The sequence below is a fragment of the Rhinopithecus bieti genome, unplaced genomic scaffold, assembly GCF_001698545.2.
Source record: "Rhinopithecus bieti isolate Rb0 unplaced genomic scaffold, ASM169854v2 scaffold_36315, whole genome shotgun sequence".
Classification (NCBI taxonomy): Eukaryota; Metazoa; Chordata; class Mammalia; order Primates; family Cercopithecidae; genus Rhinopithecus; species Rhinopithecus bieti.
Window position 1 is genome coordinate 2126151 of NW_016815814.1, and position 14359 is coordinate 2140509.

The 14359-nt window shown below is 41.0% G+C and overlaps 1 protein-coding gene across 3 annotated transcripts in view; it reads left to right on the forward strand.

Moving 5' to 3' along the window:
* CNRIP1 (cannabinoid receptor interacting protein 1) overlaps positions 1 to 13755 on the forward strand; it is a 32577-nt gene extending 18822 nt beyond the window's left edge. For 2 of the 3 annotated variants that reach the window (XM_017853792.1, XM_017853791.1), the window contains one exon: positions 3610 to 4403. In XM_017853792.1, coding sequence (XP_017709281.1) covers positions 3610 to 3774 — 165 coding nt within the window. In that variant the 3' untranslated portion in view covers positions 3775 to 4403. Of the gene's footprint in view, positions 1 to 3609; positions 4404 to 13435 lie in introns of those variants that run through there. The other variant, XM_017853793.1, reaches the window with a different exon arrangement.
* The last annotated feature ends 604 nt before the right edge of the window (positions 13756 to 14359 follow it).

The following is a 14359-nucleotide window of genomic DNA, read 5'->3' on the forward strand; positions in this document are numbered from 1 at the left end:
TTTTTTTTTTTTTTTTTTTAAAGACAGGGTCTTGCCCTGTTGCCCAGGCTGAAATGCAGTGGCACGATCTCAGCTCACTGAAACCTCTGCCTTCTGGGCTCAAGTGATCCTTTCACTTCAGCCTCCTGAGTATCTGGGACTACAGACACACACTCCCATGCCCAGCTAATGTTTTTAATTTTTTGTAGAGACAGGGTTTCACTATGTTGTCTAAGCTGGTCTTAAACTCCTGGGTTCAAGTGGTACTCCCATGTTGGCCTCCCAAAGTGCTGGGATTACAGGCATGAGCCACTGCACCCAGCCAATTTTTTTTTTTTTTTTTGATGAACTGTTCCAATTTTTTATTCCAATGTTCTTAGTAGTACTTACTAATAAAGCATATAGTCCTTTATGTTAAGGATAATGACTATTTGGTAATACTTTTGGGAAATACAGTTTTGGTTTAATTTTTTTTTCTAGTAATCATTAAATTTTTGAAAATACAAATAAGAACATAGAAGAAAATCAGTTAGGTGCGGTTGTTCACGCCTGTAATCCCAGCACTTTGGGAGGCCGAGGCTGGTGGATCACGAGGTCAGGAGTTCGAAACCACCCTGGCCAACATGGTGAAACCCTGTCTCCACTAAAATACAAAAAAAAAAAAAAAAAAAAAAAATTAGCCAGGCGGGGGGGGGGGCACCTGTAATCCCAGCTACTCAGGAGGCTGAGGCAAGAGAATTGCTTGAAACCAGAAGGCGGAGGTTGCAGTGAGCTGAAATCATGCTACTGCACTCCAGCCTGGGCAACAAGAACAAAACTCTGTCTCAAAATAAAATAAAATAAAAATTAAAAATACAGAAATTGGCCAGGCATAGTGGCACATGCCTGTAATCCCAGCTACTCGGTAGGCTGAGGCAGGAGAATTGCTTGAACCTGGACAGCAGAGGTTGCAGTGAGCCAAGATCACATCCCTGCACTCCAACCTTAGGCAACAGAGCTAGACTCCATCTCAAAATAATAATAATTTAAAAAGAACACAGGAAAAAATAAAAACAGTCTATCACAATTTCTAATATTAAATATATATACACACACACATATATATACTTTTTTTTTTCTTTTTTTTTTTTTGAGACAAGGTCTTTATCGTCCGGGCTGGAATGCAGTAGCATGATTATAACTCACTGCAGCCTCAAACTCCTGGGCTCAAGCAACCCTCCTATCTCAGTCTCACAGGGTGTGCCACCAAACCCAGCTAATTTTCAAACATTTTTTGTAGAGGCAGGGTCTCACTATATTGCCCAGGCTAGTCTCAAACTCCTGGTCTCAAGCGATCCTCTCATCTTGGCCTTCCAAAGTGCTGGAATTACAGGTGTGAGGTGCTGTACCCAGCCAAGTATAATTTTAATTGAATTAATACTTCATGTTCTTCATGGTACTCTGCTTAGTTCATGTAACAATATAAAATAAAAATTGTATTAAATACTTTACATTTTAAAATACTACATAGTATTCCATTATATAGATATGCCACAAATAGTGCCTTGATGATGGACCTTTAGTGTTGCATTGTTTACTACTCTAAACTTTGTGATGTTCTTAAGATAAATTATAAATGGAATTGCTGGGCCTGAATGTACTCACACCTTTAGCTTCATACAAATGATCCTTCCAAAAGACTAATTCAATTCCCATTAGCAGCATTTAGAATACCTGTTTTCTTATAGCTCATTAAAAATGGATATTTCTATTTTTCTTAACTTTGAGGTATAGTTTACATGTAATTGACTCATCTTAAGCATACAGTTCAATGAGTTTTGACCAACATATATGTACAGCCATGTAATCACCACCCCAATCAAGATGTAGAATGCTTCCATCACCCCTAAAAAGTTCCCTCTTGTACATTTGCATCAATTCCCCTTCTCACCCTGGCCCTAGATAACCACAGATGTTTCCTGTCAGTGTAGATTGCATTCTGTCACTGTGTAGATGGACTCATACAGTATGTATTTTGGGGGCCTAGATTATTTTGCTCAGCATGTCTTTGAAATCCACCCCTGTTGCTCCTTGAATCAGCATGTCTTCCTGTATTGTTCAGCAAAAGGCCATTTTATAAATATACCAAAACTTGCCTATCAACAGGTGAATAAACATTTGGGTCAATTCCAACCTGGGGCTATTGTGAATAAAGCTACTGTATGCTTATATAGGTCTGTAAGCCACGAATCTCTAAAAAGAGATAATTCACTTTCATACCTGGGAGGTCTGTGGACTCTAGGTATATCATCCACTATTTCAAATCGAGCAAATTTCCCAAAGGAAAGCCTAGATCTTGTTTTGGGATCAAATTAGCAGGATGAGGCAATGGTGCAAGATATAATTTTGAGAGCATCTTGGAAAGCTATCCGGGAAGCACCTGATCACCCTCCTCCTGTATCAGCAAGAAGCATAAGACTCCTAATGCTCACTGCCTTCCTCTGTCCACGTCTTCTGGCTCATGACAAGTCTAAGAATACTGCCAAGTCAGTCCCTGTCCCCTCCCATGACAGGGGAGGGTCAGAGGAGAAAATAACGACAGGCATCATGTGGTTTAATGCCAGATCCCCTAAATAGCTCCAGAAGGCAGTAGCAGGGTCAGGCTACCCCACAGGCCACTTGAGCATCTGCCCAGTGGCCTCCAGGGTATTCCATGTACTCTTCTCAGCGGCAAGAGATGTGTACTTTATACCTCAGGAGCGCTCTGTGCAGTGATTTACAGGGCCTACCTTCTGGAAGTAGAATGCAAACTTCTTAAGAGCAACAATCCTGCCTTATACAAATTTTTATACATGCATAGTAGATACTCAAATATGGTTTTGGATAATGTATAAGCCCAAGATGTAGGCATGGACTCCTGACTTATAAGTACTCAATGTTTAGTAGTTAAAATAGAGCCTTTAACAAACACTTCCAATGAAATATTTTTGGTTATCACTTTGAATGAAGTATTTTTCTTTGGAATTAAAACTAATGGTGGAAATTATATCTTATGTAGATGTATTGTACATAGGTTGTTTTGTACCATTGTATTTTGAGAAAAGCCAGTAAACCTTATTCCTCCTTTTCCCTTTGCCATTCCCCTTCTGTAGCAGGGACCATTTGGGGGTGAACATGGTGTTTGTTTTAGAGACAGAATCTTGCTTTGTTGTTCAGGCTATTCTGGAACCCCTGGCTTCAGGCTAGCATCCTGCCTCAGCCTGGGGTTACAGACATGAACCACTGCACCTGGCCAGCAGGGGCCATTTTAGAGTAAGCTTTAAAATTCTAAGTTTTCAAAAAATTAAACTTGAAAAACAAGATAAACTTTGGAGTTATTTTTATTAAAAGCAATATGATGGCAAGTGGCACACATACAATGGAAATCAGATTTTATAGAGAAGAATGGTTTACAGGCAGCTTTTTAGGAAAATATCTCCCATCACAAAGGAGGGAGCTAGAACACTAAAGAAAAGGCTTCCGAGCCTTGCAGACCAAGAGAATCCGGACTGGGTCTGCTTGATTATCCAGGAGCTATGACACTAATGTTAGCTCTCTTCTATTGCTCATGGCAGAATGAGGTTTTTATCAGGCATGTTTCTCTTCCCTCAGTTCACAGACATCGGGACCTTCGAGACGGTGTGGCAAGTCAAGTTCTACAATTACCACAAGCGGGATCACTGCCAGTGGGGAAGCCCCTTCTCCGTCATTGAGTATGAATGCAAGCCCAACGAGACACGCAGTCTGATGTGGGTGAACAAGGAGTCCTTCCTCTGAAAGTGGCTCTTTCTGATGCTGCTGGACAATCTTTTCAGAAACCCACTTTTAGATAAACCAGCGCAAGCCTTAAACAAGGCACGCCGCACCACTGCTGTTCCCCATCTGGTCCCGATGACCTACTAGCCCTGATTATTTTGAAAGTGTAATTCCCCTCTGATACAATATCCCTCACATTCAAGATGGTGATGTACCACCCCCGAGAATACTTCCGTCTGTATTTTGTGCTGATGTTCCTGCATCCAGTTGTTCTCAGTCATACTATTGACCACTCGTGACCGGAGTTCAGTGGCACTGGCAGGCTTATCTTGCTCTTGACTGTTCCACTGACTGACTATGGTGTTTTGTTTCCAAGTAAAGTGATTTCCTCCTTTTTTTTGTTCAATGTTAAATTTAAAAATAACCATGTGTATGGGTCCTCCCATGTGTAATACGGTAACATGTAATTTGCAGTGTTTGTCAGCTTTCAAAGCAGGCTTTGTGAAAATGTAACACAAACAGCAGCGAATGGGGCTCCAATGTTGTGCTTCCTATCAACAGCTCCACTCTTTCAGGGAAGGATGATAACAAACCAGAAGGACAATTATGTACGTATTTATAATGTATTAAAACTCTTGTAAGTAACTTAAGGTATTGTGCAATGGCCTAGCCTAGTAGAAATGGGGGAAAAGCATTGCCGTGGACCATTGTTAAAGTGACAGGAGTTGTAGGGTTACCCCTTTGACAAGCTTCCATAGTCTTCAGACATGCACATTGATGGCATCCCTACATTCTTCTTCACTTGAACTTTGTAAAACTGCATATGGACCTGTAATCAACTTTTGATATTTCTTTTTTTTTTTTTTTGAGACGGAGTCTTGCTCTGCCACCCAGGCTGGAGTGCAGTGGCCGGATCTCAGCTCACTGCAAGCTCCGCCTCCCGGGTTTACGCCATTCTCCTGCCTCAGCCTCCTGAGTAGCTGGGACTACAGGCGCCCGCCTCGTCGCCCGGCTAGTTTTTTGTATTTTAAGTAGAGACAGGGTTTCACCGTGTTAGCCAGGATGGTCTCGATCTCCTGACCTTGTGATCCGCCCGTCTCGGCCTCCCAAAGTGCTGGGATTACAGGCTTGAGCCACCGCGCCCGGCCAACTTTTGATATTTCTTAATAAAGGCATTGAAAATCATGCCCTCAATAGCTATCTAGCAGGTGGATCCCTGCTCTAGGCCAGCTTCATTCAGGCCTCTATGCTACCCAGGATGAGGGAATGTATCTGGAGTAGAATTAGCACACCTATTCATGAATCAAGTCTGACCTTTTAGCAGGATTGCTCCAGCCAAATTTAACAGGGCTAGCACAGGCCCAGGTGCTTGGTGGGCAATCAAAAAATGCTTGTCCCTATCTCGCTCCACTACTCTTTCTGTGGTGACCCCTCCCTAGTTGGTGAGCTATGTGGTTCAGTAGCAGGAGAGCAATGGTGCTATAATAGTGTGTGTACATCATGGTTGAGGCCTCCTTGCCTACTTCCAGCACCTTGCACAAAGCCCATATACCATACAGTTTAAGGATAAATTCCATAAGAAGTCAAGAAACTTCCTCTTGAAAAGTAACATGCTATTTTCCAATAATATTGTAATATTTACTTGGGCAGCACAAATCCTACTGTGTTGGAAAAAGTTGGTTGGGGATTGTTTGTTTTTGCTACCTGTAAACCCTTCTTATAAGAAAATGCAAGCTGCTGGGAGTATTTTAAAGAGTTGATTCATTGTAGAACTGAATTTCAAAGGCTGGCACTCAACACCTTTTCCACCTGCAAATAGCTTACCTGCAGTGATGCTGTGCAGCCACCAGGGAACAGCAATGCCTTGCCTTTGGGGATCATAAATGATGTTAAAGGAGTGTAACATGTTTCTCAATAAGCTTGTTTTAAAAAAAAAAAAAAAAAAAAAAGTCTTCATTACAATTGCTAAAACATAAGTACTAACCCATTCCTAATCACTGTTTTTTTAAAACCAACACTCAATTATTTGAACAGACATTGAGATATTTAAAACAATGGATTTACTACAGAGGCTTAGGTTTTCTTCCAGAATATCCGATAGAAATGCAGAGTGATTAAAAGATTTAAAATAAAAAGTGGGAACTACACATTTTAATTTAATATTTACTACTTTGGTTAGTAAATATTTTCACTGGTGAAACAGTTTTCCAAGCCAGTGACTAGAGCTTGAGTATTTGTGTTAAGGGTGGAGACATTATCATGACGTTTGCAATAATCCATAGGTTTTTTTTTTTCTTTTTTTTTTTGAGATAGTCTCGCTCTGTTGCCCAGGCTAGAATGCAATGGCATGGTCTTGTCTCACTGCAACCTCCACCTCCCAGGTTCAAACAATTCTCTTGCCTCAGCCCCCTGAGTAGGTGGGATTACAGGCACGTAGCACCATGCCCAGCTAATTTTTATATTTTTAGTAGAGATGGGGTTTCTCTATGTTGGTCAGGCTGGTCTTGAACTCCTGACTTCGTGGTCTGCCTGTCTTGGCCTCCCAAAGGGCTGGGATTACAGGTGTGAGCCACCGCACTGGGCCCATACTTTTTTTTTTTTTCTAACTAAAGGCTTTATTTAGAGTTTGAAATGAGTCAAGGCAGACATGGAGGAAACATGTCCTGGGATAACTGCTCACACTGTCCCACAAACGAGCCAGAAGATGAGCCCTGGCAGAGCACCTGGAGCGTGTGAGTCCTGCTCACATCCTGGTCACCACACCTTTCTCTGTCTCAGTTTGCTTAGCTCTAAAACAAAGGGGTAGACTAGAAGAATTCTGAAGCCTTTTGAGAGTTATGGTTTGTACCTCTATTTTACACTCCTTAAAAAAAAAAAAAGGAAAGTGTGTGTGCAAATCTGTGTATGTTGTATGTGTATGTGTTCCCTTAGGGCCAGAAGTCAGGTTGAATCAAGGGAGGTGGGGAGGAGATGGAGATGAAGTAACAGAAAAACTTAACAGCTAATCTGCACGTTAAGTGATCTCTCCTGGCATATACTGTTCTACTTATGATTGGGCTCCAGCCCAGTCTCTCTGGCTACTTTTCACATAGCTCTCCTCCTACTCCAAAATTTGAGTGCTCAGCTATATCGAGCTGCTGAGTTGTAACTTTGCCCCTCAGCCATCTGGAAGGGCTATTTTTACACGAGTTGTAGCCACGTCTCTCTACCTCCAAGCATCAGATGGCTACCCAGAAGCTTGAGGAACTAGGCCATCCTTCCAATTATGATGATGACTAAAACACTTTTGAACAGGTGGAAGAATAGAAATGCCTTGAGTTTATATTTTGTGACACCTCGCTTATTGAGAAGTCACTTATCCAGCCATCTAAACTATCTGGATCACAGTTAAGAACAGAAAACATGCCAAAAAATAAAGATCCCTGTCAGATGTCACAAAGTCCATTCACTAAAGGCTTGGGTCTTCTCTCAAGTCCTCATGACTCCTATTTTAGACACAGTTCTAACAGGTGGGGTGATCTGGTTTCTGACTCTTACAAAATTGGAAGTAGAACAATTGGAAGAAGACAATATCTACCTCTACAGTAGATATACTGAAAATATTCTTTTTTTCAGAGAGGACAGAAAACTATAAAAAGCAGACAAAGTAAGTCAAAAGAATAGCAGATGGGGACATCTCTATGCTGTAGGTACACAATCCTGTACTAAAACCGCAGTAGTTTCTGTAGATATCAAAAATTGATAAGCATAATGATATTCCTGATTAATTTAGAAAGAGGGCCCATTATCATCAGCAATGTATCATGGTTCAGTGTTTAAAACTCAGATTCTCCACCAAGTGTGGTGGCTCACGCCTGTAATCCCAGCACTTTGGGAAGCTGAGGTGGGTAGATCGTTTGAGGTCAGGAGGTCAAGACCAGCCTGGCCAACATGGCAAAACCCCATCCCTACTAAACATATAAAATTTACTCAGCATGGTGGAGCACACCTGTAATCCCAGCTACTTGGGAGGCCGAGGAAGGAGAATCACTTGAATCCAGGAGGAGGAGGTTGCAGTGAGCCGGGATCACGCCACTGCACTCCAGCCCTGGGCTTCCCGAGGGGATTCCTTCTCAAAAAAAAAAAAAAAAAAAAAAAAAAAAAAAAAATTCAGGATTCTGGGTGAAAATACCTCAATTTAAATCCCGGCTCAGCTGTTTATTAGCTGAATGGTTTTAGGCAAGTCACTTAATACCTCTGTGCCTCAATTTTCTCATTTGGAAAATGGAGATAATAGTATTTACCTTGCAGAATGGTTATGAGGATTAAATAAGTTAATGCACATTACAAATTTAGAACAGTTCCTGGCACAAAACATCATTATTCGGTATATTTCATTAAGAAAGAAAGGGAGGCCAGGCACGGTGGCTCATGCCTGTAATCCCAGCACTTTGGGGGACCAACACAGGCGGCTCACTTGAGCCCAGGAGTTTGAGACCAGCCTAGGCAACATGGCCGAACCATGTCTCTGAAAAACACAAAAATTAGCTGGGCGTGGTGGTGTGCAACTGTGGTCCCAGCCACTCAGGAGACTGAGGTGGAAGGATCTCTTGAGCCCTGGAGGTGGAGGTTGCAGTGAGCTGATATCCTACCACTACACTCCAGCCTGGGTGACACAGCAAGACTCTGTTTCAAAAAAAAAAAAAAGAAAAAAAAAAAAGTAAAAGAAAAGGAGTGATACGTTTTCAAACAAAATTATTTAAAATGCCAAGAGAGAAACTAAAGGAGTTTAAAAAATAAAACTTATTTTCCTAAAATATTCCATGAATGGATTTCAGATAATGGCCAAAGGTTATACTCTATTTTGATGCTTGGAAAGGTAACATTTTTAATTATTTAAAAATAGTTTAAAATAGTATATTTTAAGATATGCTAGAAAGACTTTTTCCACAAACAGGCATTTTAAGTCTCCTATATAAAGACACAGTTTTGAAGAATATACAGACATCAAGACAATCAGAAAACTTAAGATTTTCTGATTTAAAAGATAAGGTCAAGAATGATGTCAGTTTCTTTTGTTATTTCTTTTAATCCTCTTAACAGCCCTGTGAGGTAGGCAGCATGTGTCATGTCTCCATTTTACAGAGGAAAAATGTCTCAGAGATTCAAAAATAAGGGCTCAAATTTAAACAGCTCATTTTATAAGAAGCTACTTTATTTGATCTTTAGTTTTCGCATTTATGAAATGGTGATAATAACACTCACTTCACAACACGTGTTAGGATTAAATGATATATCACACGTAAAGTTCCTTGTTTTTCTTCTCCCCATCACTGTTCTCTTGACAAATGTATTTCATTTAAAATCACCTCATTACCTGCCCACTCTCCTGCAGTGTTTGTTTTTATAACCTGGTAGTTTTGCCTTAATTTGTTTGCAGCCTAGCAGGTAGCTTGTTTTCCCAAAGAAAGTTACTGTGGATATATTAATTGTTGCCAACAATTGTTGCCAACAAACAGAAGTATTCGGTTGCTAGAAACTCATTTGCCTATAGTTCTCTTTATAGCAAATTACTTGCACATATTTTCTCTTTGAAGCCATGTTAACTACAGTTAGAGCACTAGGTAAGACTAAAATTTTTCCTTAACAAGTAGGGTATTTCATTCTCCACTTGCTAACAAATGAAAAATACAGTATTTCTGGCCCTACTTTAACAGTAATCCCGACATGCATTCTAGTCTCTGGTTACAGTGAATTTCTTATTCTCCTGCAGATCTACCAAGTCCAAAGCAGTTTTCTTGCCACTGCACAGCCTGTTCCCTCTGCTTGGAATGCCCTACTCCATTTCCTACCTTGCAAATGCCTTCAAGTGCCAGCTTAAATGTCACTATGAAGTCTTTCCTGACTCCTCTAAAACGTTGAGTCAAGAAAAATATTGAAATATTGTTTACTCAGATATTTTATTATCCTATTTCTGAAAAGCTTTACAACCCTCAACCTAACTTCTGCTTTTCTTAAGATCTCTGGACAGCTTCCACATCTTACTGACTCAGGGAAGATGAGCTGACTCAACAAAAAGGTGATGAGATTCTAGAAAGAGCTGGCTGGCTGGCTAGCTGGCTGACCGGTTGCAAACTAGCCAGCAAGAAGTTTGCAATATATCAGCCTTTATGGGGTTAGTTCTCCTGCTCCCTTTAAAGGAGACTAAAAGTAGGAAAGTGGATGAGAAAGAAAAAAGTTTCTGAATTCTCTTACTGACTTTGTTCCAGTGAATTTGCCTTGTCACGTTCGTATTATTAATGATGATAGTCCTAAGGTATGTTATTCTTTGAAGTTTATGAAGTTGTTTATTTTCATCAGGGTAATCACTTGTGCTGCTTACCAAATGTTTCCAGCCCTCCCCCATCAAGGCACATGATAGGATCTGACCTCCATGGCCTGGGCTAGGGCCATGTACTGGTAGCTCTGGCTAATGAGTTGTAAGCAGAAGTGACACATGTCATTTCAGGCTGAAATTATCCAACAGTCTGTGCAATGCCAACAGAACTCTTTTTCCCTTTGCCATGGCAAATAGCCACTTTCGAGATGATTGATCATCTTATGTCCTGGAGTGAGAAGATACGGCATGGAACCCTAGCCAACTTTTGTTGGACCCATAGCATAAGTGAGAAATAAACTTTTCTCCCAATATTTTATTGTGAAAAATGTTGAAATGTATAGAAAAGTTGAAAGACTTGCATAAGACACATTCCCATACCTATCACCTGGATTTCACAGTTAACATTTTGCTATATTTGCTCTATCCCTTATCTGTCCTTTATGTTGTTATCAATCTGCTTTTTTGGGGTGGAGAGATGAACAATAAACTATTCTATAAACCATCACTAAGATTCTGGGGTTGTTCATTACTGCAGCATAACTTTGCCTTTCCTGATCCGCATCTGGGGAATCCAGACCACCTACTCTTCTTTTCTACTGAAGACAGTAAAGTAAAACTTCTCCAAAAAGAAAAAAGTAATAGTTTGAAGTTGGTTCTAAGAAATCATTGCCTACCAGGGAAAGTCAGAAGTCACAAGGTGGATTGGGAGAAGGATTAAACCATCTTTTTTTCCTTCCATGGTCTTAAAAAATAAGATAAATTGTAACTGACCTAGTTTTGATGAGGCTGTATTTGGAGGTAGAGAGATGAATTAAATGGGGAAAGGAAAGTCAAAATTAGCATCCATTGACTATCTTTTGTATGGCAGACATTTTGTATATATATGATCTCATTTAATTTTCAAAACCACCCTGAAAATTACATATGATTTACATTTTTTAAAATGAGGCTATTAAGCTCAGAGAGGTTAGGCTACCTGCCCAAGGTCACATATCTAGTGTGAATAGAGGAGACAGAATGAAAATCCAAATCAGTATGACTCCAACACGCTTACCCTCCTCTAGAAGTTTACAGACCCTTGGCCTCTGATAGCCAAGGGTATTTCCTTCCACTGAAATGACCATCCCAAGGGGGACGATGACCCAAGAGGTAACAATGGTGTTAGTGGCAACCTCCTCCCTCCATGCTTGAAGCAGAATTTGAAATGTCAAAATTATTTGACAAAAATATTTGAATGTTCAGAAAAGTTCAACAAGCCCACTAAACTTAGGAGCATTATGAATTTCCCAAAACTGAAACAGCTGATTTTTCCTTTACCTTTATCAGATAGTCACCTTCTTTGACAAAAAAAAAAAAATTAAAAATACTAATGTTGTTTTTTGTAACTCAAAACCCAGTTGGAATCTTGATCTTTTCACAGTTTATTTTTTAGGCTTGTGTTTGGTGTGAAGTAGATCTATATGATGTGTATATGAGTGTGTGTGTGTGTAAGGTCCTTAATTTCCCCCCAAATCTAGATGGTTACACTTTGAAATGCAATTCATATGACCACGCTGAGAGTCTGTTTTCAGAGTTTTCATGGCTACAAGCTAATGATGTTGGATTCCTATTAATTAATCTAAAAATAATGGGTATGGTAATGTAATTTTAAATAATCAGGCTTCCACTAAGGGAGTTTATCCTGGACTAGATAGCTCCTGGGGTAGGATGGGATAGCTAACCAAACTTGCCTGGAAAGACAACCTAAGTACCTATATAGGTCAAGGGAATTTGTCCTCACCCTATAGAAATAATCTAACACTGAATGACAAGTTTCTTCAAATAATTGAACACAGACTACCTTTAACTTTTCTATAGCATTTAACCTTTCCCTGAACATTTTTATAAGACTAAAGCCTTAAAATGAAGCTTGGATACACTCAAAAGGGTAGCAGGAGGGAGCTTTTAGGGGTGATGGAACTGTTCTGTATCCCGATAGCAGCCGTGGTTGAATGAATCTATACATGTATTAAAACTCATGGCTGTACACACACGTGCACACGCACACACATGCACACATGCATCTGGTGGACATCTGCTGCCTAAAGGTTCTGCCTTTCTTTTCTCTTCTTTTTTTTTTGAGACAGGGGTCTTGCTCTGTAACAGCCCAGGCTGGAGTGTAGTGGTGCGATGTTGGCTCACTGCAGCCTTGACCTCCCAGTCTCAAGTGATCCTCTCACCTCAGCCTCCCAAGTAGTTGGGACCACAGGTGGCTACCACCACGTCCAGCTAATTCTTGTATTTTTTGTAGAGATGGATTTCACCATGTTGCCCAGGCTGGTCATGAACATTCTGCCTTCTGATCAAAAGCCTAATCCACGTTTACCATTGTCTCTGGAAAATGCCTTAAGGTTGATTGTACGAAGGTATTGCTTTGGCCAATGTGGTCCTTGGCAGTTCTGCATTGTCTAGAACCTGTGAATCTTTTTGGAGCTTATCTATCTTGGGAGGGAGATTGTCTGAGCAGACTTGAAGGCAGGGGTGGAGACCACCTGCTGAAGACAATAAGGAGCATTTGGGAGGGGGGGTGGGGAAAATGAGACAGCACAGAGGGGAGGGGGCTGGAAGGGATCCCACTCCCTCGCTCCTGCCTGCATCTGGTGCCCCAGGAGCTGCTCTTGAGCAATGCCTCTCTAATGAGTTGGCGTGAACTTGTGCTTGTTCCTCCCTCAGGGAACAAGGGAAGACAGGCTTAAAGCTGCTAAAACGCTTGGAGAACATCCAAAGAGAAGCTTGACACAAATGCAATGTATTAGTGAAAACAGCTTGGGCCTGGCTAAATAGTGGCTATTTTAACAAAACAAACATATGGGAGTTGATGACAATTGTCCTTACAAAGAAACAATCTAGCCCTCTACACAGAGCTTGATGCTTCTTTATAGTCTTCACGGAATTCGCTTCACTGTGGTTTTCTTTTCTTTTCTTTTCTTTTTTTTTTTTTTTTTTTTTTTTTTGAGACAGAGTCTCGCTCTGTCACTCAGGCTGGAGTACAGTGGCACAATCTCAGCTCACTGCAACCTCTGCCTCCCGGCTTCAAGTAATTCTCCCGCCTCAGCCTCTCAAGTAGCTGCGCCTACAGGTGCACCACTACCACAGCTGGCTAATTTTTGCATTTTTAGTAGAGATGGGGCTTCACCATGTTGGTCAGGCTGGTCTGGAACTCCTGACCTCAAGAGATCCGCCTGCTTTGGCCTCCCCAAGTGCTGGGACTACAAAGTGTGTGAGTCACTGCACCCAGCCAACTGTGGTTTTCTCAAACTTATTCTGGTATCTATCTATTCTCAGGAGTGCCTGGAACAACAACCCCAAGGGATCTCTCTTACATGTGAATGTGAAGAATAAGCACATTCTTCAATGTGTGCCATCATGAGGAACAAATGTTCTTTCTTTCCCCCCCGCCCCCAAATTATTTGCTTTGCATTCTAGGAGAGGGCTTCTCACAGGCCATCAGAATTATTGGGGATGCTTGTTAAAATGTAGATTCCTAAACTCTACCTTTTTAGACCTGTTAAATTGAGCAAACTCTCTGAGGGTAAATCCAAAGCATCTGCATTTCAATAAGCACTTTAGGTGATTCTTATCATATTAAAGTTTGGAAAACACTACCCTAGGGTTTACTCACTGTACTCCTTATTAAAGTTCATTTATTCATTCAATAAACATTCATGTGCCAGGTCCCCTGGAGGCAGGAGATAGCAATAGGAGTGTGATAAGTAATCAAGTTGCTTATAGCCAAATAATTACAATAAAATGAGGCAAGTGCTATACTAGGAAAAATACAAAATACATCAAAACATAGAGGAGGAGCCTGTGGGAATTGGAAGCAGCTTCATAGATGATATTTGAGCTGCTTTCAGGCATAGAGAAGGTACTGCAGGGTATTGGCATGTGAAAATATATGATCCACTCTGGAAGAAGGAACTCTGGGTGGCTGGCATAGGGAAGAGAGGCATGGGTTGGGGCGAGGCTATGAGGAGCCTTCTAAACATGCTGAGCAGTTTTAGTTCTACAGAAAGTGGGAACCAGGGGAAGTTTTTAAATGTAAAATCATAGAATGATATTTGAGTTATGAAGCAATCTTCCTGGAGGCAGTTTGGAGGCAGGAGATGAGAACAGAGTCTTCTGCAGTGGTGAGGGGCGGGGAAGCTAAATGAGGATGATGGCAGCTGGGGTCTCTGAGGCGGAGTAACAGACCATGAGACTACAGGA